The sequence below is a fragment of the Pinus tabuliformis genome, chromosome 6, assembly GCF_031772625.1.
Source record: "Pinus tabuliformis cultivar Carrire ecotype Pingquan chromosome 6, CPIR1, whole genome shotgun sequence".
Lineage (NCBI taxonomy): Eukaryota > Viridiplantae > Streptophyta > Pinopsida > Pinales > Pinaceae > Pinus > Pinus tabuliformis.
Window position 1 is genome coordinate 791,836,005 of NC_142292.1, and position 26,981 is coordinate 791,862,985.

The window sequence follows — 26,981 nt, forward strand, 5'->3', positions numbered from 1 at the left end:
TCAGCGTTTCGATTGAGTGGAGCCCAAATTTATCCGTATGTATTGATTTATGTATCATCTGACTTTCAAAGAGTCGTACATAAAAAGCACAAATGCAAGAACGCTCAACAAAACAGGATTAACTTAGTAAATTAACTTGTGTCATGGATAGGTGAGTACGACAGAGCTTGACTCTGGGCCGACATCAAGCGGTGGAGACCAATTAAAAACACAGGGACGGCAAACTGACTGGAGGGGCCCGGATGGCAAACGATATTTGTTAACACCGTTAACATCACTACTACTTTCACTCTACTCTCTGTCTCTCTCTGTTTGTTACAGCAAAAGCCAGGAAGGAAGGCGTTGTGGGGCAGGCTTTTTGCTTTTGTATGTAGCCGTTGGACAAGTGGATACCGGCTTTTGCTTTTGCTTCCTCGCCCCTCTATTAAAACCCTTCTACAGCCTACATTTCTGAATCCCGTGACAGCCGAGATGGTTTTCGGAATTCATATCGCACTCATGCTCTTTTGGATTTGAAGGTATTCAATTTCATTTTTCAAAACAGTTTTCCTTTCCTTTTTCTTCTCTGGACCTCATATTTTGTTGTTCCTGTTACGATGTGTTTCTATTTAATTCATGTGCGTTTCTGCTCTTCAATTTTAAATTTTCTCTTTATCTTTGTTTCTACCGATCTTGTTTTCTAAATGTTTCTCCGGGATGGGATGGGATGAGGTTTCTGGATTTTTTTTGCATTTGTTCCATTTTTTTTGAGTTTTTCCAATATTTAAAACCCCACAGGCACACATTGAGTTTTTCCAATATTTGGAACCCCAGAATCACATATTTGCAGCTGCTCGTATGGTATGCTATCAAACCTCTGAGAACCAAGCTAACGATCCTGGATTCATCGCTCAGTCAGCCTCCAGGTAAATAAGTTTCACTCTGCTTCATTTCATAGTAAGTTACATAGAAGGGTTTCTGGATTAATTTTGCATTTGTTCCATTTTTTTGAGTTTTTCCAATATTTGAAACCCCACAGGCACACATTGAGTTTTTCCAATATTTGGAACCGCAGAAGCACATATTTGCAGCTGCTGGTATGGTATGCTATCAAAGCTCTGAGAACCAAGCTAACGATCCTGGATTCATCGCTCAGTCAGCTTCCAGGTAAATAAGTTTCACTCCTCTTCATTTCATAGTAAGTTACATAGAAGGGTTGGGGAGGACTGAAGGTACAGGGTGCATAAATCTTTGTTTCCTTTCAGTGATTTTGTTTGCCGAAGCAGTGACATCGCCTTGTTCGATGATGGTGAAAACTATACTCCAAGGGTTGATGTCTTAGCGGTTTTCACTACGAGTCTTCTGAGGGCACTGAAAAAGGTAGGTAGTCTGCCTCTTCTTTCTCCTGGGTTTGAACAGGAGTTGACAGAACATGTGTATAAGTTTCTTTCAATGCTACATTTGTTTTGTTTCGCACACTAATAAATACTATCAATTAGATTTAGGTCCAACATAGCGGTTTTCAACAACTCATGTGGCACAGGACGACGCATGTTCGAATTAAATATTTCTATCCTTATTTATACATAGGCAATCAATGTATAAATACACCTCTTCGATATTTAAACATAGACAATAAATGTCTAAAGAATTAATTAGACAGTTGTTTTTCTGAACAGGGTTAATTAGATACTCCTGCGCATTTTTGGCTACTGGCGTTCATACTCTCTTTAGGGACTATACTCATCTTGATCAGTTAGATATCTTATCTTAACAGGGTTAATGAGACACCTCTTTGATATTTAAACATAGACAATAAATGTTTAAAGAATTATTTAGATAGTTGTTTTTATTAACAGGGTTAATTAGATACTCCGCATTTTTTGCAACTGGAATTCAGACTCTCTTTAGTGATCATATTCATCTTTTGCATTTTTCACTCCCGTGTTAATTATACCATAGTATCTTATCAGCTAACAAGGCACATGTTAGTTAAAGGAATGACAATTTGGGTTTAAGGCACAACTATAAATTTTTAAGTAGACAAATTCAACTCAATCTTTGTATAATTTTATTAGATTTCTAGAAAGGGAGATTGATTAGTTAGGTCCCAGACTGGAAATACTTTGACTGAACTATCTTATAGTATTACTTTACATCTTTTTTACTGGAGTCATCTAACGAGGCGGAGGAATTGCCTGGACGGCCAAAAGTGGCCGGAGTCCGGGCAAAAAAATTTCAAAAAATCTTGTAGATACAGTGTTTGAATCGTGTTTTTGATGGTGGAAATGGATTCAGCACCATCAAAAACGTCTAGAACACTTAAAATTTTGAAGTTTAACAACTATAACTTGGATTTACAAAAATCCTAGCCAGATTTTCTCTAAATATAACCAGAATTTCTATAACTTTCCGGGCAACTCCTCTGCCTCGTTAGACTACGTGCTTTTTATTTCATTTCACGTGAAGCAGTGAGTACTAGTCACTTAGGTGACTATATTCATTTGTTTCTATTTTTAAATAGTGTGAGTTATACCATAGTATCTCATCATCTAATTAGGCACATCTTACTTAAGTGATGGCACTTTGGGGTTTTAAGACAACCTGACCTATAAATCTTTAAGTGGACAAAAGCTAACATTTTTATAGTTCATCATATTTTTAGAAGGGAAGAATGATGGGTTTGGGCCTGGACTTGAAATATTTTGACTAGACTATTTTAAAATATTACTTTACATCTTTTTATTTCATTTCATGTGAAGTGTCACAAGAAGTTTTCTTTTCTTAGCCAAACCTGGAGGCAAAATTTTGATTTACTTCAAACCTAAATGTAATAACTCAAATACAAGGGTAATTGTCCAGAGAAAAGGTTTACACAGATTGAAAAATTTCTAGTGCTCTTCTCTGATGCTGACAAAGTAACCTTAGGCTTAAAAGTTTTAATACATTGCATTGCCAGTGGTATTATACTATTAAAAGTTTTAATGCATTGCATTGTCAGCAGTATTGTACTATTTTTTATGACACTTTTGGAATTCTTTAAATTAGATCAGTTTTTGAATTTGTATGTGTTGAGAAATCAATGCAAGTAGATTAGGGTTTGATTCCTCTTTTTTGATAATTACTTGTGAGTTATGTTGGCTTCTTTTACTTATTTATTATCTTATCTTTCATCAAGCAATTACCATATTATGTGTGTATGAAGATCACAAAAACACAAGACACAAGATGTAGGCACTATGCCAGGCAAAACCCCTCTCGAGGGGAAAACCTAGTCAAAAATTCTCTTCCTCAATAGTTTCCTTTGAGACTCTTCAACCTATACATAGACCAAACCTTCCATCAACACCAAGTTAGCCCTTCCAGATCTTTGACCCTTTTGCAGCGACACTTCCACCCCAAAAACTTTGACTATGCAACAACTTACGACATTAGGTAGCAACTGGCAACAACCACGCTTGAAAGACTTTGATCTCCCAAACTAGGAAATGAAAGAGAGAGAGAGTACCACCAAAACTTCAATTTTCCTTTTTCTTTGAACTTGATCCAACTCACACTTCTTTTGACTTCCTTGACCCGCCTCGCACTTTTTCCAGCTTCACTAGAGATATTGAACTTGCTTGAGATGAGATCTCCTTCCTTTTATAGGTTCCAGGTGAGGTCGAATAGGTGCCCTTTAGGCCGACTTGATCTCCATTAGGCCGACTTGATGTGGAGGTTACGTAAATCATATTTTACTCAATAATAAATCTTTTTGCACGATTCCAAAGCCCAAGAAGGGTCTCTTTAATTGTACAATGACTTTATTAACTTAGAATAAGTCCTAGAAGTTCTCAATGGGGACTTTGACCTAAAGCATGATGACCCAAGCATGAAACCCATGCTTTAATAAAGTCATAATAATAATAATAAAAATTCTTTTCTTTATTCTTTTGACAAGTACATTACATGATGAGTCAAATACATTAATGAAGACTGAACCTAGTTACATTCTTCAACACTCCCTTTTAACTAGGGAGGTATTCATAATATACAAATATAATGGAAGATCTCAAACTATATGAACAATGAAGAGTTTAGGCACCGTAATGCCATGGACTAGATTCCTGACCAGGGCAATCTATCCATTGGTCTCTCAACAGTTTAGGCACTGTAATGCCACAGACTAGATTCCTGACCAGGGCAATCTATCCAAGTGGGACTAAGGTGGATTCAAGCTTTCAACCTCTCTAAGTACCATCAGGCTTACTTGCTAAGCACCAACCTAGGGACCTGGGTGCGTATCCGGGGTCGCAGCTCTATGACCAACGCCACTCTCCCTACTTTGGGACCTAGACATCAACACAAAGTGCCGGCCAGATGTCCTCCCGGGCAATGCTTCACTTGCAAAGCCTCAACAAATCTCTCTCGATCAAATTGATTGGTAACCAACATGCTATCAAAACTTCGAGAGATTTACCTGTACAAACACAACCCCAATCAGTAATACACTTTCAAATGTACATAATCAAATACAAACCTCCGAGGTCTTTTAGACAACTTGATGTTGCTTCTCAACTTTCTGTAGTAGGACTTGGAGTTTTCCCAATGAATCTTGACAGAAGATTCCTCAACCATGCAACTTCTTTTCCTACTTCTGATGCAGCAACATATTTCATAAATCGATTTGACTTTTCTTATCTTAGCAGCCTTTCAGAATACATCCTCCAATTTTCTTCTCTCACTCATGGCCTTCACTAAAACTTACGGTTGTTAGTCCTGGTCTAGTGCATGACACATGAAGTAGAGAACCATATCTGCCACTCCCTCTTAATCAGAGAGGATCTAATCATTCCCGTGCATGGAATATTCTCAACCATCCTCTTATTATAAGGAGATTTCTTTCATCCATGCTCCTTCTCAATCTAGGGAGATTTCTTTCATTCAAGCTCCCTCTTAACCTAGTGAGATTTCATCTAGGTTTCGTCTTAACTTAGTGAGTTATACTTCTTCTTTATGACATTGAAGAATCTTTCGTGGCTTCCATCCTTCTCATCAGAGTTATCATTACCATCACCATTCACATCATGCTTATCAGATCAACTTTTCTTTACGAACATCTTCATTATCTTGAAGATCACGTACCTACACAACTTAGATAGCAAGTACAACCAAACTTGTGGAAGCATGAAGTTAACCATATCAAAATCATGGAAGCATTCAACTTTATATGTATCAGATGCCCAAACTCACAAGCAAGAGACACATACTCTTCAACATCTTGCTAGGGACTTTATCATAAACCATAGACTACTTTATCATAACAAATTTAATTACATCTAGGGTTTCAATATTTCTTCCAAAGGTATGACATACCCTACTACAACATATAACAAACCCTAGAAACAATTCAAACAAATATAGATCTACAAAGTATCTAACAACTTTCAGAATTTCATACAAACCCTAGATTTCATACATGAAATTTAGCAATCAAAACCAATCACAATGCGGTTAACAACATGACTAGCTTCCACTAGGGTTTGTTGCAAACCCTAGATTTTTTCAATCAAACATCAATCATAACTAGAACTCATATTTCAACAATCTTATACAAATCTGAAATTATCACATAGTCATTATATATTAGAGATTTGGACTTCTACTAAGGTTTAGCTACAAAACCCTAGAATTTACAAATACTATCATCCTAGAGAATCAAACTTCGACTAGGGCTTAGTTCCAAACCCTAGGACTCATGACCATCAACAATTAGGTCAACTCATACATGTAGGATTCCATCATCATGCACAAGCATATCATAACATGTGTTAGTCAAACCCGACTCCACAAATATCAATAAGAGTCAGACACATAACATACTAGGTTAGACTAGGGTTTGATCGGACAAACACACGCATGCCAGGGATTTCATTTCTAAGACATAATAAGGGTCTTGCTTATACACTCTACCAAACCCTAATGATCTAAGGTTTCGATACAAGACATAACAGAGCCTAAATTATCAATGCTTCAAAGGTTCAGAATTTCAGACATCACCATTCAACCCTAACAAGTTAGGGTTTCCATAACCATACCAAAACCCCAAACAAAACATCATCAAAGCATCAGTCAGTTATGTTAGAATTCATCAAATCATCAAACATTTTATTTCAACAATAACCCTAAGTAGGTTAGGGTTTCACACATGATCATCGACATACCCTTAAGTTAGGGTTTTCACAATGAACTTTTTTAGGGTTCCACAAGAGTAATCAAAGATATGAAGAGGGTAGACTTATCTAATGATGAATCACCCAATCAAGAATCTTTAAGATTCAGGGAAGTTAGACAAAAAGATGTTAGTAATAGATTATCAAGAATGAATATGGAGAGAGAAAAACTTGTAATTCAAAACATACCTCTTGTTTCTTAACAAACCTTGTAATTCCAATGCTTTGTCTTGTGAAGCCTTCTTCCATGTTCCTTGAGTATTCAACAAGTCTTTTCTAAACAAAAATATGACTAGATGTGATTAGTGTTTAATATAAACAAACTTAGATAAGTAAGGGAAATCAAATATAAAAGACAATACAAGGAGTAAGATACTTATCTTTGGAAGTTGGTAAGGGCTTCTTTCAAGCTTGAGGGATGCAAGGGATAGAGTCCCTAAGAGTTCCTAGCAAATATGTCTTTGACTTCGGGTCCTTCCATCATGTTCTTCTTTGGTGAAACTTCTTTGGCAAAGTTTGATTGATCCCTATCCCTTCTTTCTTGATTTGTTTGTACACTTCTTCACTTTTCCTTTTACTAGATCTAAGACTTTTCGAGGCTGAGATCTATCCTCTTCTTCCAAGCATTGTAATTGAATGATTCTTCCAATTTGTTCTCTTCCTTTATTGTCCTTGAAGATAATAAGCTTCTTTCCTTATAAGGTCTCCTTATGTGATTCTTTAATCAACTTCTTGAGGTTCCTTAGATTAATTTCAATAGATCCTTAAACTGTCTTTTCCTCCTTCTTCACCTTAACTCCATTCTGTGGCTTCAATGATGTTGATCCCAGACCTCTAATAGCATAACTTTTGTTGTCTCCCAATTCCACTGTATAAGAAGATGATTCCTTTGATAGAGTGTGAAGTTGTTTACTCTTCCCTAGATGCTTCACTGTCAATAATCCATGCATTATCATCATTAGGTGAACCTGTAAGTGTAGCCAAGAACCCTTGACTTTTGACCTTGTTGAATAAGTAGTGTAAGGTCCTTTTGATACTTGTAGTATTGAATCCCATTCTTATCATGGAGGGAGTAATCATTTTCCTTCAAGCCAACGAAGTGAGCTTCAATGTTTTTGACCTTAGCTTTGATACCATGTTGAGAAATCAATGCAAGTAGATTAGGGTTTGATTCCTCTTTCTTGATAATTACTTGTTAGTTATGTTGGTTTCTTTTACTTCTTTATTATCTTATATTTCATCAAACAATTACCATATTATGTGTGTATGAAGATCACAAAAACACAAGACACAAGATGTAGGCACTATGCTAGGGCAAAATCCCTCTCGAGGGGAAAACCCACTAAAATTCTCTTCCTTCACTAGTTTTCTTTGAGACTCTTTGTTAAAATTGGCAACTAGGCCCAAACTCCATGTTGGTCATCTTATTTATGGCAGTTGATATTTTTCTTGGATCCCTCTCATCGAGAGGTGTAGGATTGATCCAAAGATCATCTGATTCCGATTAGTATTCACGGAGTTATGAATTTATTTGTGTTATAAGACGATTCGTCAAGGTCGACCAACAACCAAATAAACCCCTCATGTGCTCAACATTTTAGTATAAAAGGAGCTGACTTGAGAGTCATTTTACACACAACTTCTTTTTCGATTTCTCTCCACTTGTCTTGGGTTTTAGTGTGAGAGAAATCTAGGAGGAAGTAGCCCTAACGCAGTCCTAAGGAGGGTGATCTAGCTCTCAACGCAGTTATGGAGGAGAGATCTAAACGTTGCCCTATGGAGCAGCCCTAATGCTGCCCTATGGAGAAGAGCTAACACTGCCCTATGGAGAAGCCCTAACGCTGCCCTATGGAGAAGAGTTAACGCTGCCCTATGGAGAAGCCCTAACGCTGCCCTTTTGAGAAGCCCTAACATAACCTAAGAAGAGGTATGCAGTCAAGAAGGGAAACAATGTAAGCCCTCAACGCAAATTAGAAAATGTTCTCTGCCCTAGATGGATACCCAAGAACCTTAATGTAGTCTATGGAAGAATGAAAGCTCTAACCGCAGCAAGAGAGGAAGGATCTTAGACAGCGTGGAGGAGGCCCGAGTTCCTCAATGGAGGCCGAGTTAATTACTGGAGCAGTAGCCCGTTTTTGGGTCACTTTGGTGGAGGCCTAGAGGCTGTCTTGGATGCTGCAGACTGCTCTTGAGGGCCGAAGGCATGAGGAACTGTTTCGTGGGGATAGAACCCTTCGAAAGGGCTACAACTGCAAGGGATAGGCTTGCTGTAGCAAGCCGCAGTCCCTTATACACCTATAGGTCTACGTTAAGGATAACAAGGGGGGCGTAAGGGCTAGTTTTGACTTCTGGGGTATAACAAGCCAACGTGTGGTTTAGGAATGCTGGATAAGGGTGATCATAGCCTTGGGACAGATGTTGTGAAGGCTATCCAGACAACTGTTGGAATACCCTTACCAATCCAACAATGTGGCAATCAAAGAATCCCCTAACAGTGAACTGATGTAAGTGCAACAACATGATATAATAAGGTGTGACAACATTGTAAAAAGGGTGCAGCACAGTGATGATGAACGCTGCAATAAAGTGCAGTATGAGGGACAACAAGCATGTAAGGGACAATAAGCATGCAAGGTATAACAAGCATGCAAGGGACAACAAGCAAGTTACAACAAGCATGCAAGGTACAAGAAGCAAACAATGAGACAACAAGCATGGACAACATGGTTCAACCATGGCACATGGGACAACAATGCAACATTAGGTGCATTAGTCATGAGGTGCAACATTGTGATGATGGGTGCAACATGGTGCAGCACGGTGAGGTGCAACATGATGATGAGATGCAACACGATGATAGGTGAAGGAGTCACCTTGGAGAATCAGTTGAAGTAGCATGTCTTCAACTGATCTCATTTATCATCTTCTTAGAGATGATCTATGCTCTTATCTAAGATAAGTCAAAGTGTTGACTTTTGTTGTAAATGTACTATCTCTCTCTCTGTTTGCTGGACTATTGAAGAACATATAAGAAGAATTGATCAAGGTTTCCTCACGTTGGGGTTTGTCCCTGGCTAGCGCCACATCTTGTGTCCTCTTGTCTTGGTTTGTCTTCTGCGATTTACATTTATGTTCTATCTGCAGTTTACTTTAATGCTGATGTGATTGCTAATTTGGAAAAGATATTGAGCTAACTGTGAAAATTGAAATAAATTGCTCTAAGCATAGAACATACCTAAAATTAACATGGTATTAGAGTTGAGGTGAAGATAATGCCCAAGCAAGAGTGAAAGAGCAATCACCGAAGACAGTTGGGAAAGGACAAAAGGATCAATGGGTTCCTCATCACTCTTCAAATTCGCCAAGGGTGAAGTCAAAGCAGAGAACATTATCAAAATGGCGCAGCGGAAGCTTCCTATGGCTTACCTACATATCACTTCAATGGGAAGTTCGGATCTCAGGGTGAAAGGAAAGGCAGATGCCTTGTTTGCAATAAGTTCAGCCATTATGCGAAGGAGTGTCCGAGGTATGGACACATCACTTGATGATGATAACAATCATTCCAGGGACATCTTCAATGATCGGAGGAATGACAGGTAATGCAGGCCATCAAGGAAACGACCGACTCTTCAGAGAAAGCAAGGAACCCAAGGTATGAAGAATCAAATGTTGTTTCTAAGAAGATAAAGAAGTGTTATCTTGTATTGGCCCTCTCCTTCAGATTCTCTAGGAATCTGGCTTATTGATTGTAGTGCTTCAAGGCACTCCATTGGATAGAAGGGTGCTCTCTCGAATTTGGTAAGAGATGGAAACAATCATGGGATTATACTTGGAGCTGATGCCACTTATCCCGGAAAGGGTGTAGGAAATGTTTACCCCTCAATTGAATGAGGGTAACTCGATTCATTTACAAAATCTCTTTTATGTACCTGATTGCAAGAGCCTGGTGTCAAAGGTTTCAGGGCGGCATTCATCGATGAAAAGGTACGTGTTTGAAAATAGAATTTTCAAAGATGCTTTTAGTCATGGGTTCTGGGTTGGCAATTTGTATCAACTTGCAGTATGGTCCATTGGGGACCATGTCAATTGACACATCTCATCTATAACATCGGAGGTCTATTATGGGTTCATACCCGATGTGAGTCAGATGGTGACAGGGATGCTTGAATTCAAGAAGAGCATAAAGGTACATGTCTGAGATGTACTGAAGGAAAATCTTACAAGGGGACCATTCCCCTCATGTAGCAGGTCCACAGGTTTGGAACAACCTGAGGGGTTTGAGATTCATGATCAGGAATCTCATGTGTGCAAGTGGAAGAAAGCCCTCTATGGCTTGAAGCAAAACACCCCAGGCTTAGTATGAGAGGATTGATAGCTGTGTGATGAAGCTGAGATTTACTAGGAGTGAAGTCGATCCAAACCATTGCTCGAAGGTTGTGGATGATAGACCTCTCATACCAGCACCTTCTGAGGACGACCTATTTCTGACATGTGCAGACCCTCTCATTTGCAGAAGTAAGAGGGAGTTGGATTCCGGATGTGGAATGGTAAACTGCAAGCCCATGACTACCTCGAGGATCTTAACTTTCAGAAGTTATATGGTAGTGATGCCGGACTAGATTTGGGAAATGCCTTGGAGTTTCATTAACTTATTTGCATTGATGTTATTGGTGAACTTCTGTCCAGACATATGTTTTGCAGTTAGCATGATGAGCTCATATATGGTGGAGCCTCACTGGATTGGTGCTAAGAATCTTCTAAGATATCTTCGGGGCATAATCTCTCGTGGATTGGGATACACTGCCGAAAGTATGAAGCTGCATGATTATTCAAATGCTGACTAGGTAGGCAGTGTGGAGGATCTCAAGAGCACTTCTAAGTGCTGATTCTCTTTGGGTTCTGCTCGATATCCTGTATGAGCAGGAGGTAGAAGATGGTTGCTTTGAACACCGTTAGGACTGAATAGATAGCTACGAGTATGACCTCGTGTGAAGTTGCCTGGTTGCAGGAGCTCTTTAGTGAGCTGTTTGTACACATGATGGATACCACAATGATCTTCTGTGTCAACCAGGGGGGATTCGATTTTTGAGGGATCCTGTATTCTATGATTGCCCCAGCAGATAGACATCATATACTACCTTATCAGGGATATGGTGCGTCAATGAGCGAGGAGGCTCCATCACATTGAGACTGATGTACAGGTCGCAAACATTCTGTCAAAGCCCCAGGGAAAGGTGAAATTTGTGGCTTTCTCGAAGGACTTGGAGTCGTTGATGTTGCATACATTGAGCTCTAGGAGCTCCGGGGGGCTTGGGGTACTACTGGAGCAACATGCGACCATAGGGCGACTCACACTCCCCTAATGGTGCGCTATGTACAGGGTGAATGGCTCAGCCTTCCCCTGTGATACCCCGAGGCGACTTAGGGATAGGATGATTGGTTCTCCTGTCGAGGCATCCTACCCATGCAGTCTAGGACTCATGGGAAGTACCTCTCATCTGATCAATGAGCAGGGAATTGGGGTTAGGGACCATAGTAGTACTATCGTTGGACGCAACGTTGTATCTACCGTACTCCCTATGCTAGGATGACCTCCATTGATTTGGGATCAATGAAACTGATCTGGGATTAGTATGAGTGGTTTGGGACACTCTCTTGTGATATTGATCTGGGATCAATAAAATTGACTTTGGATCAGTGGAGAATGGTATGAGACATTCTTGATCAATTCTTTTTCTTCATGGTTCAGCAAAGCAGAGCTCAGTAGAGCAGAGCAGTGTAGGGCACTGATGGCAGAGATAGTACAGTCGGACATATGGATCAGCGGATGGAGTTCTCCCTAGTTGAGAGGGAGTGTTAAAATTAGCAACTAGGGCCAAACTCCATATGGATCATCTTATTTATGGCAGCTGATATTTTTCTTGGATCCCTCTCGTTGAGAGGTGTAGGATTGATCCAAAGATCATCTTATTTAGATAAGTATTCATGGAGTTATGAATTTATTTGTGTTATAAGACAATTTGTCAAGGTCGACCAACAACCAAATAAACCCCTCATGCGCTCAACGTTTTAGTATAAGAGGTGATGACTTGAGAGTCATTTTACACACTTCTCTCTCGATTTCTCTCCACTTGTCTTGGGTTTTAGTGTGAGAGAAATCTAGGAGGAAGTAGCCCTAACGCAGTCCTAAGGAGGATGATCGAGCTCTCAACGCAGTTATGGAGGAGAGATCTAAACGCTGCCCTATGGAGAAGCCCTAACGCTGCGCTACGGAGAAGAGCTAACACTGCCCTATGGAGAAGCCCTAATGCTGCCCTATGGAGAAGAGCTAACGCTGCCCTATGGAGAAGGCCTAATGCTACCCTTTGGAGAAGCCCTAACATAACCTATGAAGAGGTATATGCAGTCAAGAAGGGCAACAATGTAATCCCTCAACGCAGATTAGAGAAGGTTCTCTACCCTAGATGGATGCCCTAGAACCTTAACGTAGTCTATGGAAGAATGAAAGCTCTAAACGCAGTAAGAGAGGAAGGATCTTAGACAACGTGGAGGAGGCCCGAGTTCCTCAATGGAGGCTGAGTTAATTACTGGAGCAGTAGCCTGTTTTTGGGTCACTTTGGTGGAGGCCTAGAGGCTGTCTTGGATGCTGCGGACTGCTCTTGAGGGCCGAAGGCATGAGGAACTGTTTCATCGGGATAGAACCCTTGGAAAGGGCTACAACTGCAAGGGATAGGCTTGGTGTAGTAAGCCGCAGTCCCTTATACACCTACAGGTCTACGTTAAGGATAACAAGGAGGGTGTAAGGGCTAGTTGTGACTGCTGGGGTATAAGAAGCCAACGTGTGGTTTAGGAATGCTAGGGAAGGGTGATCATTGCCTTGGGACAGATGTTGTGAAGGCTGTCCAAACAACTGTTAGAATACCCCTACCAGTCCAACAATGTGTCAATAAGAGAATCCCCTAACAGTGAATTGATGTAAGTGCAACAACATGATGTAATAAGGTGTGACAGCGTTGTAATAAGGGTGCAACACAATGATGATGAATGCTGCAATAAGGTGCAGCATGAGGGACACCAAGCATGTAAGGGACAACAAGCATGCAAGTATAGCAAGCATGCAAGGGACAACAAGCATGCAAGTATAGCAAGCATGCAAGGGACAACAAGTAAGTAAGGTACAACAAGCATGCAAGGTACAACAAGCAAACAATGGGACAACAATCATGGACAACATGGTTCAACCATGGCACATGGAACAGTCATGCTGTAGTCATGAGGTCCAACTTTGTGATGATGGGTGCAGCATGGTGCAACACGGTGAGGTACATCATGATGATGAGATGCAACACAATGATAGGTGAAGGATTCACCTTGCAGAATCAGTTGAAGCAGCATGTCTTCAACTGATCTCATGTATCATTTTCTTAGTGATGATCTATGCTCTTATCTAAGATAAGTCAAAGTGTTGACTTTTGTTGTAAATGTACTATCTCTCTCTCTCTCTCTCTACTGAACTACTGAAGAACATATAAGAAGAATTGATCAAGGGTTTCCCCACATTGGGGCTTGTCCCTGGCTAGTGCCACATCATGTGTCCTCTTGTCTTGGCTTGTGTTCTGTGATTTATGTTTATGTTCTATCTGCAGTTTAGTTTAATGCTGATGTGATTGCTAATCTGGAAAAGATATTGAGCTAACTGTGAAAATTGAAATAAATTGCTCTAAGCATAGAACATACCTAAAATTAACACTCTTCAACCTAGACATAGACCAAACCTTCCCTCCACACCAAGTTAGCCCTTCCAGATCTTCGACCCTTTAGCAACAACACTTCCACCCTAACAACTTCGACTATGCAACAACTTACGACATTGGGCACAACTAGAAACAACAACACTTGAAAGACTTCGATTTCCCAAACTAGGGCAGGAAAAAGAGAGAGAGAGTACCACCAAAACTTTGATTTTCCTTTTCTCTTTGACCTTGACCCTCAACTCTCACTTCTTTTGACTTCCTTGACCTACTTCGCACTTTTTCCAGCTTCACTAGAGATATCGAACTTGCTTGAGATGAGATGCTCCAAATGAATTCGATCTCCTTCCTTTGATAGGCTCTAGGTGAGGTCGAATAGGTGTCCTTTAGGCCGACTTGGTGTGGAGGTTACATAAATCATATTTTACTTAATAATAAATCTTTTTACACGATTCCAAAGTAGGGTCTCTTTAATTGTACAATGACTATATTAACTCAGAATAAATCTTAGAAGTCCTCAATGGGGACTTTGACCTAAAATATGATGACCCAAGCATGAAACCCATGCTTTAATAAGTCATAACAATAATAATAGAAATTCTTTTCTTTATTCTTTTGACAAGTACATTACATGATGACTGAACCTAGTTACATTCTTCAACAATATGTATCTACTACCTACAATTAAGCACAATCAAGTATTAGGAGGCCATTTTTGCCTGTTTCATTAAGATTTACGATATCAACCTCAAATCAACAAACTGGTAACTCAGATCTGTAACAGGTGCATCTTTAATTAATCATATCTTGCAATAGATATATCTTTAATTCATCGCATCTTGGAAATCTGAAGTAAATATTCTCTGTATCAGCAAAAATAATTGCAGTTTTGTGACTTCAATCTACCAATTTTTATCACGAGGAACCTTCAGAGAAATACCTGAATTTGAAAGTCTCATTTAAAAACTAGCAAACCTGAAAAAGAAAGAAAAATCTTTCAGACAGTATGCCAAACTCTTCTAATCGAACCTCATTCATTGAATGGTGTGGTAATTGGAAAGGCCATTTTTGCCTGTTTCATAAAGATTTACAATATCAACCTCAAATCAACAAACTGGTAACTCAGATCCGTAGCAGGTATATCTTTAATTAATCATATCTTGCAACAGGTATATCTTTAATTCAACGGATCTTGCAGATCTGAAGTAAATATTCTTTGTATCAGCAAAAATAATTGCAGTTTTGTGACTTCAATCTACCAATTTTAATGAGGAACCTTTGGAGACAATAATAAATACTTGAATTTGAAAGTCTCATTTAAAAACTAGCAAACCTGAAAATAATGAGAAAAAGCTTCCAGACAGTATGCCAAACTCTTCTAATCTAACCTCATTCATTGAATGGTGTGGTATTTGGAAATGTCATAAGAATATGGAAAGAGGAATACCAATGCGGCAAAACAATCTTACCAACACTTAGAATCCTACAAATTCAAATCTTAAAACCAAGGGAGCAATCAGGAAACATATTTTTCATACCATCAAAATGCTCATATTGGTTGCCATGGATGAAGATAATTCTTCTATTAATCAGAGAAGCAGCAAGTATATTTCTGAGAAATATCAGATTGACTTCACATTCCCCTAAAAGTCTACGGGGACATGGAGATCACGCATCATGACTACTGTCCACTCGCACCACTAGAAGAAAATTGCTAAGAAAGCAACAAAAGGGACTTCCACTATCTCCAACACTCAATGATACCTAAAATACCCAAGTTCATCAGCTAGCAGGGAGATAAGAAGCAAGTGATAACTGATGGCACTGATGGCCTTCTTCTTGGACCTCCACGTCCTTAGATAATTAAGGCTTAATTTATTTTTTGAATTCACTAAACAAAATTCCCAGAATCAAAGCTGCCATGCAAGGTCATCTTGACCACTTTCCAAATTAGAACACGACTTCATCAAAATAGCTCCCCATGCCCCAAGGGTTAATGGCTTATCCTTATCCACTCAGTCTTAACTATGGTGACAAGAAACGTTCTGCTTATGCCAAAAATAGTAAACCGACGATACCAAAACCTTTATAAAAATAAATTGCACTATCTACTAGTGGGGTCAATGTGCCCAATCTGAAAGAGTTTTTGCTGAAAAAATCACATCTCATCACCTAAGTCATGATTTAGAGGAGCCCTCAACTGTGTTAACAAAAATGCTAGCTTCCACAACAACACATTATCAAAACCTTGTTATGCAAATATTCTTATAAGGTGAAAATGAGATTTCAAAGCTGTTGCAAATCACTCCCAGAAAAGCACCTAAACGTAAGTCAACTGAAGCGTCCTCCTAAAAAGAGATGAAAACAGTGTGTTACATCTCCATGCAGCATGGAGATCTTGATAAAGCATCTGTTAGTTCATTAAAACTGGCATGAGATCACACAAAGCACTTCTGGAACAAGATGCTAAAAATAGGTTCCATGTACGCTGTTCACTAGAAGATATATGCTGAGATTAACTCTTACACAATGCATTGTCTGGACATTAGAGCAGAGGGAAATATCCTCAACAAGACACCTAAACAATGTACTTTAATCAATATCCAAAATCTCTATGAAAGCAAAAGAAAGCGTTGTTTAGAATCTAGATAGGGTACATAATTAAGGGCTTAATTTAGAAAATTTAAGGTTCTGAAAGCATTATAACTTGCTTGGAAAGCAAGTGCCTGTGGAAATTTCATGCACTTGGGCAATTAAGGCAAAACTCAAATTTCACCTTCTTACTAGAGGATTTCTTGTATATTAGCCTTAGAATTTCAGCCTTTATGACTGTTGTAAAAATAAAGTGTGAAACAACATTGGAATGATAAAAAACGTTTACCTCAAACCAGCCCCAAACTTTCCAACAAATTCAAGGAGAAAATATACCAAACAAAGAGATTAAGTTTCAGCCCCTTCTAGGGCAATTTATGAGCCAATAATCTGATCTGCAATTGCACTCTTACAGCAGTAATTACTGCAGTATAACAACTGTAAAATCAATCCCCCATATTCTTCCTTCGACGTTAACTCGCTTGACAATTTTCCTTTAAATTTACTTATGTCCAATTAGCAAGACATAAATGGCTATATTTAGCAAAGCATAAAAAGTATATATAGCTGAAATTCAAATCTAAAAATGGCGCAAGATGTAGACACCTGGAAACTTCACATATAAGGTCAAGATAAAGCACAAGTACATACTATAGCCTTATTTCAAGGCTAGTAGAGAAACTCCAGCATGCCCTAGCTATGGTAATTCATCAAACTCTAGCTCATCCAAGAAGATTCAAATGGAAGACGCCTCCAACACAACCTCCAAAGCAAGACACCCTCTTATTCTCTTCTTATTAAAAAATCCACCCTAGGGTTTTCTCTCAAAAATATCATCTCCAATCTCTAAGGGATAAACCATAACTTGAAAACTCCAGGAGGACCAATAAACCTGAGTGCCTTAAGAGAGACATAGAATACAAGTACAAGTGAAGACTTCAGAGAGAGAGAGAGAGTGCACATTATTTTCTCTTAGTCCTATCTCATCACAAGAGTGAATACACGTGAGTGAATGAATATATGTGATCATTATTTCTAAAGTCTCCTCCACAAGAGAAAACCGTAGTCATTCTTTGTATTTCCCTTTTGTTGCTTCTCTTAAGGTTTCCTCATGAATTCATGAACCTAGCGAATCTCTCAAAGAAGAGAAATACAAAGGGTGGTACAAGTGATGATGAATAGAAAGAGTCTCTTCTTCCTTTAATTATATGAGAGGTAAGGGAGGCCAATAATATAATGTGGGCACAAGCCCTTACAAGCAATTGACAATGAGCACCTGTAGACCAACACAATTGAGATGCTACACTCCAAGGTACATGTGTCATGATTCAAGGTGTTGTCATACATAATAATAGCTCCAAGGTGATGTAGCTACAGAAAGAGAGTCTGCATCACTCCATCACAGGCCTTCATGAACTCCTTTGGTCTTCCTAGGAAATTTACTCCATTGGGTCAACTGTCCTTGCATGAACACTCTTGAAGCCCCAAGTGTCCTCTAACCTCCAATCCTTTGAATAGGAAACCAATTTGCCACATGTGAATCGAGGCTTGAAGCACTCCTCCATGATGCACAATGCTCCACATCCCCTGAAAGGGACTCTCTAAACAAGTGGCTACACCATGAGGCCTCAATGAAGGGTGTCCACCAATCTATTGAGAGATCTCCAATGCCGAGGGAAGAACAACAATCTTGAAATTAACTGAGGTTAAGCATCCACTAAGCAAGCTATCTTAATTTTGCATATCATGGACCATGTCTCATTTTAAATCTATCTCGGACCACCCAAGGATGAGCATACACATGTACCCCAAATCTCATGAAGCACCCACAAACACGAAGTAAATACTTTTGCAGTAAATTGAAAATATAACACTCACTCGTTAGGAGGAAAGTGTTTACCCTGAATCTTGTCAACTCCCTCTGTTACTCTGCCAAACCTATTGTTTGCATGTTAGTATTGGGTATGTTCGTAGAATTATTCACCGTCTTTGGCAACAATATTGTCAACCATGTAATATTCCTACTAGGAAATTGATAGTGAATAAGATAACTATGAACTAGGAATTACAATATAAAATTTAAAACCAAGCACAGACATTAGAACACCAAAGAAAATAAGCAGAACGACTGAGCCATTTTATTAATTATGGGAATCTAAGTACATAGAAATGAGTAGGAATGATGGAACCTGTGCTTGCTAAGAAAGCTATGCAAAATCTAGGTGGAATCTCATTGAACCAATGCTGGAATGGCTCCAAAATGGAAATACACACTGCCTAGAAATTCTACTGTTGGTTTCCCACTGAAACTAAAGATTTTCCCCTGTACATTGCTTAGAAAATTCTGAAACTTCAGCTGCAGTCTCTCCTCCAAATACATTTAGAACCCAGGAAGGGTTTTGGCTAGTTCCGGGTGACAAGAAAACCCTCCAAGAGGTGTGAGTGACTTTCTGGCTAGTTGTAAGAACTGTTGCTAAAGCCGCAAATCCAACCCTGAATGGATCCTCCATAAACCCATCCTTTTCAGCCCTTGGCTCCTTGAACTCTCCTCTTCTCCTACCTTGTCAAGTAGCCTCTACACACTTCTAAAAGAAGATAAATTCGACCCACAAAATTGTTGCACTCTAGCCTTGCAAAATCACCACCAAAACTCTGACACCAAATAGAAAAATTCACCTGCAATTCGCTGACTCCATCCCACTATAGCTGAACCCAAAATGTGCCACATGAACTACCTCTGCGCCCAGGAAGTGCGTATAACTTGATGTCTTGCTACAATGTAGCCCTGTAGGTGCCCATTAGAAAACTCCCCTTTGTCCCAACAAGGGTGACACTCGAAGTTCTCCGAAGAATGGGTGGAATTTCGCATGAAATCTGTGTGCTGAACAACACTCTAACTCTTGTGCTAAACAGTTCCAAGAGAGGTAGAATTGTGTAAGTGAGATAGTCAAAGGATAGCGAGAAATTCTATTTTGCTTCCTTAAGTAGTCCAACCCTCTTAGCCTCCCTTGGTTGTCACCACAATCCACTAATCTGATCCTTCTCCCTTGGTGGTTCGAATGTCTCCCTTGGTGGCCCCCACAATCCACTAATTTGACCCTTCTCCCTTGGTGGTTCAAATGGTCTCCCTTGGTGGCCCCCACACTCCAGTAAAGATTTGATTTTTCTCTCTCCTAGTGCGCAATGCCTCCTTTTGCCTCCAAAAATCATGTGGTGCCTACTCCACCCACTTTTCCTAAGTCATTGGAGTTGCCAAAATCCCCCTCTAATGCTAAAATTGTAAAATTGTGCTACACTTGAGCAAATTATGATATTGGGGATATCACAATCCTCCCCACCAAAATTTGCTTGTCTTTAAGTAATTGCAATGGTGGGTGTTATAATACCTGCTCACCCTCCCATGTAGCATCTCCCTGAGGTAAGTCTCTGCATTTGATGAATAACTCCCTGATGACCCTGTTCCTAAGCTTCCTCTCTCTCACCTTCAAAATGGCTTCTGGACCAGTACTAGATGTCCCTCCTCATCTAGTACTGCTCTGTTGAAGTTGTTACTTGCTGTCCCAATGCCTTCTTCAGGCAAGACACATGGAACACATTATGCACTTTGCTTCCTGCTTGGAGATCCAACTCACATGCCACCTCCCCTACATGCCTAGTCGCCCTACCTGTATGGTCCATAAAAATGAGGTTTGAGTTTTTCAGCCCCCCTCTGCTTGAGAGTTGATTGCTTGTATCGTTGTAGGCGCAAATAGATGATTTCCTTGAGCTCAAATTGACTCTCAACTCAGTGGCGATCTGCATAAATCTTTTGCTGATTCTGTGCAGTCTGCAAAGTGTCCTTGAGAGCCTTAAGTATGTCTTGGTTCTCTTGGATCCAATCTTTGGACCTTGGGGCCTTGCTATATCCAAACACCATGTCAGCAAAAGGTAAAGCGTCATAACCATAAAGAGCTCGAAAAGGGGACATACCAATGGACATGTGATAGGTGGTGTTGTAGCAGTAATCCCCAAGATGTAGCCACTTCATCCATGCTCATTGTTGCCTTGTCACATAATTCCTCAAGTAGCCCTCCAACCATTTGTTCACCACCTATCTTTACCCGATTGTCTGAGGGTGGTAGCTAGTGCTGGGAGTGAGTTTTGTGCCCACCAGTCTCAAGAGCTCCTGCCAAAATCCCACCATGAATTTGTTGTCCCAATCACTAATGGTCTTGTGGAGACCATGGGGTTTGAACCAGTGTTTTTAAAACCGGAACCGGTGACCGAACCGGTCCACCTAGCTAACCGGTTTACCGACCGGAACCGGTCTAACCGGACTGGTTTGGTCTAAACGAACCGGTTTTTAAAAAATACATTAAATAATTAATTTTTAATGAAAAAAAACTATTTTTAAGATGTAAAACCATGATTCCAAGCCAATAGAGACAAAATATGCAAAGTTTGCTCATTTATATACCATGCAAAGGTGAATATATCAAAATGGCACCGAGTGCAATACATATCATCGACAAAATAGCAAAATACATAAGAAATGAGGCTCTAAATGGCCTATAGAGTCCAAAAACCATGCTGCAAGCTATGAGGCCATTGGCCTACTACAAGTCTACAGTGTACACATGATCAATCATCAAGATCATCACCACTACTAGACACATGATCATCATCAGGAGCTACATAGACATCATCTGGTTCAGAGTCTGAGGATGCCTCTGCCTCATCTGCAACATCAGTATCAATGCCACCAATGACAATAGAAGTGGACCTAGTGGAAGCACGAGTTTGTCGACCTGCACGACTAGTGCCTTCCATTGGTTCCTTGCCTTTCCTTGATGCCGCTACTGATCCTGGTTCTGATGCCGCCACATAATCTGCCTCATCCTCCGCTAAAGCCATGTCGATATCAAAATCAGCCTCAAACACAGGATCTTCAGTCTCCTCCACCCATTCTGATGTTGGATCAATATCGTCCAACACAATGGGATCTAGATCAGGTGATTTGCTCATCATTTGGTTCCTCCTCAGTCGAAGGTTGTATTGCACAAAAACAAGATCATTTAACCGTTTTTGTTCCAAACGGTTTCTCTTCTTCGTGTGTATGCGCTCAAAAACAGACCAATTGCGCTCACAACCTGAAGCACTGCAAGTTTGACTGAGGACTCTAATTGCAAACCTTTGCAATTGAGGACACTGGCCACCAAATGACTCCCACCAATGTGCTGCAAAGAAAAAGACAATAATTAGTAACTTAGTTTATAATTTGAATTGTAAAGAACGTAAACAATTTTAACTTGAAATGAAAAACAAAATGGAAATTGGAATTGCTTACCTGGTTGGTCCACATCTCTTGCCATCTTTGCCAAGTTTTTGCCAAAAGTACCACTTGCTTGATTGAAAATAGTAAGCTGTCTATGTATATCCAACTGGTCTACATGGTTAGGGACCATGCGCTCCAAGCAATCAATCAATCCAGCTCTGACCTCCCCATCATGCTGATCTCCTAGCCGATTTTTATAGTGATACCTTGGGTTCAAAAAATACCCGGCTGCATGTATAGGACGATGGAGTTGATTGTTCCATCTGTTATCAATGATCTCCCATATACGGCCATATTTAGCTAACCTGTCATTGTAAGCTGCCCGTATCTGCTCCTTTGCCTGATCCATAGCTTCATAAATGTAGCCCATGGCCAATCTTTCCCCATCCACCAACCTTAGCACCTTAACAAGGGGCTCGGTAATTTTCACAAGCTCTACAGACCTTTTCCAAAAATAAGTGTCTAACACTTTCTTTTTGGTGTCTTTTCCATCTGGTCTACGAGCCCACCGAGATTCAGACCATTCATCAGAGGAAAACATTTTCTGCAAGTTTCTATGTTGACCATTGAGACATTGCAACGTGAGGAAGTGAGTTGCAAATCTCGTAATTGCAGGCCTAACAAGCTCTTTGCCTCCAGTGTGTTTCCTCATTAGGCTCAATACCCATGAGTGGTTGTAAATGTATTTTGTAATGCACTTGGCATGCTCTACAGTGTTTTTTACCCACTCCACCTGCCTATATCCTCAAGCATGAGGTCTATGCAATGTGCAGCACATGGAGTCCAAAATATGGTCTTATATTTGGCCTCAAGCATCTTTCCAGCAAGAACATAGTTTGAGGCATTATCAGTGATGACCTGCACAACATGCTGCTCCCCAACTTCCTGAATAATGTTATCCAAAAGCTCAAATAGAAGGCTTGCATCCTTTACCCTATCAGATGCATCAACTGATTTCAAAAACATGGTTCCTTGAGGGCAAGAAACAAGGAAATTAATGATAGTGCGGTTCTTTCCATCGGTCCATCCATCTGACATAATGGAACAACCTGTTTTGACCCATGACTCTCTAAACTCAGTCAAATACTCATCAATGGAAGATATCTCTTTTTGCAAAAGAGCTCCCCTCAAGTCATGCATACTAGGGCCTTTGAAGCCCTTTCCTGCAGCTATAACAGAGTCCCACATAGCTTGGTAATAAGGTGAGCGAGCAGCATTAAATGGGATATCTGAATCATACCACCATCTAGCAATGTATTGGTGAGAAGTTTCTTTGCATTGTTTTTTCCAATGCTGATCCAAAGTGGGTTGAGAACTTGGCTGGGAGGAAGTGGGATTAGATTTAGAAGAAGCAATGGTGGCAGAAGATGAGAAATAACTTGGATGTTTTGTCTCTTTGGTCCTCTTGATGGTTGGCCAACTCCAACAGAAGGATGAACATAGTGAAAGGGGTCATTGGTGGAAGGGATAGAAGTGGAGTCTTGAATCTCAGAATCATCATACCCACTCTCTTTCATGGCTTCTAATAATTCCCTCTTCCTTGCAATTTCATCTTGGATGGCCTTCTCCCTAGCCTTATCCTCATAAAATTTTTCAAGCTTGGCAATGTATTCTGCCCTAATAGGACCTAACAGTGCATTTGGTGCATCACATGGCTTTACTTGGCCTCTTACCCCAGCCAAGTGTTGTTTCAACCTAAGAATACCCCCACCTCCAATAGATTTATGGCATAATTTGCATATCATTTTTCCCTCAACTACATCACAATGAGCCCATGCACTGTCCTTTCCTTTTGGAGCCATGTTTGCTTGAAATAATAACAATTTGCAAATAAATCTGCCATTTAAAAAAAAAATTGCAGCTAAGGAACATGGAAAACCAATGATAAATGTAGGAAAAAAAATGCACATGCAAGCTAAAAAATTTGATAGCATAGAGCTAGAGAGTTCATAGGCTTAGCATAGATGATAGATCATTGAAATGAGAAGTTTATAGCACAAAAAAATTAATTCATGGACAGCAGACCCAAATGAGGAATTATCAAGTGCAAATCCTTACCTGGAAATGCAAAGTAGCTCCCTTAGCCTCCTCTTGATGATGGCAACTCCACTGACAGCTACACACTATCTCCAAAATAGCTCCAACTCCAACTCCAAGATGACTACTTCAGCAAAAACTCCACACTCTCCAAGCTCACAAACAAACTCACAAACACTCACAAACACTCCAAATCAGTTGTGTGAGACAAATGAGGGTGAGAGGGGTGTCTTATAGCAATTGTGAGGTCTTTTTGGAGGGAAAATCCCTTTCCCTCACCCCCAAAAACCCTAAACCGCCCTCAGCTGCAAAAAACCGTCCGCTTTTTACTTTTACCGGCGGCCTGTCCCTAAACCGGCCGTTTAGGACGGAACCGGCCGTTAGGACCTAAACCGGCCGGTTTTGACCGGTTAGGTCTAAAATCTGGGCAAGTTAGGGTGCTGACCGGTTTTTTCCACCGGTTCTGACCGGTGAGCCTCCTAACCGCCGCCGTTAGGCCGGTAACCGGTCAGACCGGAACGGTTTTGAAAACTATGGTTTGAACACCTCCCTGAAGAACAACTTGGCTACCTGTGAAGTTGAATACCGAGGGGGAATAACAAAGAAATAGGCAAACTTCGTCAACCGGTCCACCACCACATAGATGCAATCTCGTCCTTGAAAAACTGGGAGCCCTGTGATGAAGTCCATGGAGATACTCTCCCACTTCCGCTTCGGAATAGGTAGAGGCTGAAGTAATCCTATTGGGTGTGTGTGCTCTACCCTACTCCTCTGGCACGTGCTGCACTCTTGCACATATCGTGTCACGTTCTTCTTGAGGTCTTGCTGAAGCCCCGAAAATCGGGTCTACAACAAGGGGGATACCCACCCGGTCCAGACCTTGGTTAGCAGCTCCTTTTCCGTTTGGTATAGTGGGTCCGACTGGGGATATGGGACCAGTTTCCCAGTTTATGTGTGTGTGTGTGTGGAGAATTGATATTTCTTTTCCAACGGTTTCTAAATGGAATGCCTTTACTCTAACTCTAATCTAATAACATGCAATTGTATTCTAATAAACAGAAACATCTAATTCTACACTAACCCTGGGTGTAATCCTTCCGTTATGCGATCTAAAATGATTTCAAATAACAATTGGTAATAAAGATCATTCAACTGTTATGAGAAAAGAATTCGATAGAGATGAACCACTTCGTATAAAAAGTTAGACGAAACAGTTGTGAAAAACATATCGCATAATAAGCTACTCATATATTAAGCATAAATAAATAGCTATCACCGTACAGAAGTGCCAAATGATAACTCAAACATTCACGCATCAATATATAAACAACTAAACATAAATATCAATTTAACACAAAGACAGAAACAGTTAAGAGATAAAAGTACCATTTGTAACTAGTCCTACTCATGCGCTTCAAGCGATAATGATTTATCTCTCCTTGATCCAACATCCACTAAGAGTACAAAAGTGCAACATCAGTAGTAGATATTAAAAGCAAATATCAATAAATCCTGTTTCATTCATTCATCAAACCTCCTCAGAGGTACAAAAGTGCATGTTCTGGGGATAAGTTTTCGACAAATTTCAGGACCCTTCTCTAAATGCATGAGAAGGGTTTAAATACTACTAACTAAATTTAAAATAACTTATTACAAAAATGTAGGATATGGTTTAAATGACCGTTCTCATTTTAGAAAAAATAAAGCAAAATTAATACTATATTGAATCTAAAATTAAAAATACTAACTAACTATTCCTATATCTGCTCCTTGAAATTGCACGCGTTCAACATTTGTTTGAGAAGAGTCGGCTGGCCGACTTCCGATTTTAGCTGTGCTGCGAAAACGGAATTGGCAAGAGCTGGCGCCATCTTCTCGGCAGAATTGATGATACACTTGAGAGTCATGCACTGGCTGTGTGGTTTTACCAAGCATGCCTAGTGAGAATCCCAATTCAACTTAGTTAATCTTTTGATTGATTTTGCCTTTCTTGAGCCTTCTGTCTCCAGCCTGTTTGCAGTTGATGTACTTTCGGTAGATACCCTGGAGTGGTTTCTGATATCAGATTTGCCCTGTGCAAATTTTCATTTATGCAGTCAATAACACTGTTTGCTGCTGTGGCTGCTTCTTCTGCTGCTTGCTCTGCTTTCCTGATTTGTGCGTCCCATTTGTTAAAGAGCATTTCTTTGTGATTGTCATTGATTATTGGTGCGCCTGCTCTTTTCCCCTCCTCTGTTTCTTGCCAAGCCAAATATTCAGTAACTCGTTTATCAATTAAATCATAATCATGTCGTGAGTCCATGACTTGATTAGTGATTTTATCGCTTATTTCGCAATAAGAGTTCCACTGTGATATTTTTTGGCACAATGCTTCCTATTGCTGCAGTAGTTGATCATTTAAGGAAATGGATTCTGTAATGAATTCTGTGAGTTTAGGATCATCCTTGTGCACCTCTTGCATATCCTGTAACTGTTTTTCTCTTTCAAACAAACTGCTCTGGTAGTTTATTTGCATTTGTTGGAAGTCTTGCTGTAATCTTTCAAGTTGTTTCTGTGCTTCGTTGTTGGTGTTGGCTTGTTGCAGCTGTTGCTGCAAAACTTGTATTTGATCTTCCTTCTCTTTCAGTAGTTGTTGTACCTCAGATGCTTTATCAATGGTTGCAGAGGCATATGCTTCTGCGATCTGAGACAATTTGGTGAGATTTTCAGTGGGATCGGTGGTAGGATCTTGCCATAGGATGTCTAATTGCTCTGCATCATGAGAGAGCATGTTTTCCAATTTTCTTCTTTTTTTGTCTTCTCACTATTGCCTTGTGTTGTGGACTATAAATACATCAAGAGGAGGAATTTCCTCTATTTTGAGCATAAGTTCAGAGGATGGGGTAATGGAAATATGTTCCATGTCTGAGACATTGCTAATTGTTCCTGTGACCATACTTTTTGTTGCCTGTACATCACTTACAGGTGTCTTTGTGCTTTGTCCCTCCAAGGGAAAAGAACCTTTAGGATTTTGGAAGTTAAGCTCAAAGACTTGGAAGATGAGCTAAAGATCTGCAGAGCAGAACTTAGAGAACTCACTAGGAAACAACAAGAATT

General features: G+C 40.0%; 1 protein-coding gene and 2 long non-coding RNA genes across 9 annotated transcripts in view; 1 reads left to right on the forward strand and 2 right to left on the reverse strand.

Moving 5' to 3' along the window:
* Window positions 1-274: 274 nt before the first annotated feature.
* LOC149261157 (uncharacterized) overlaps window positions 275-26,981 on the reverse strand; it is a 47,781-nt gene continuing 21,074 nt past the window's right edge. Inside the window, exon 2 of the long non-coding RNA XR_016258396.1 lies at window positions 275-361. This is a non-coding gene — a long non-coding RNA (uncharacterized LOC149261157). The remainder of the gene's footprint in view (window positions 362-26,981) is intronic.
* On the forward strand, window positions 309-1,691 carry LOC149261158 (uncharacterized). Of its 7 annotated transcripts, none has more exons than XR_016258394.1 (4): window positions 313-905; window positions 1,019-1,146; window positions 1,245-1,359; window positions 1,479-1,691. It is a non-coding gene; the product is annotated as an uncharacterized LOC149261158 (long non-coding RNA). The 7 variants fall into 7 exon arrangements; XR_016258392.1 differs by having other exon boundaries at window positions 313-518; window positions 814-905; window positions 1,055-1,146; window positions 1,245-1,691; XR_016258390.1 differs by having other exon boundaries at window positions 317-518; window positions 814-905; window positions 1,245-1,691.
* Window positions 20,910-22,576, reverse strand: LOC149261159 (uncharacterized). The gene is made up of 2 exons (XM_089381215.1): window positions 21,861-22,576; window positions 20,910-21,750 (listed from the first exon to the last, which is right to left on the reverse strand). Exons 1-2 carry the CDS (start codon window positions 22,498-22,500, stop codon window positions 21,155-21,157), a joined length of 1,236 nt encoding a protein of 411 aa, XP_089237341.1. The 5' UTR covers window positions 22,501-22,576; the 3' UTR covers window positions 20,910-21,154.

Coding starts and splice junctions, on each gene's coding strand:
- LOC149261159 (XM_089381215.1), bottom strand. CDS start 22,500: ATGAGGAAACACACTGGAGGCAAAGAGCTTGTTAGGCCTGCAATTACG. Junction 21,751..21,860: donor AAGAGATGTGGACCAACCAG/GTAAGCAATTCC, acceptor TTTTCTTTGCAG/CACATTGGTGGGAGTCATTT.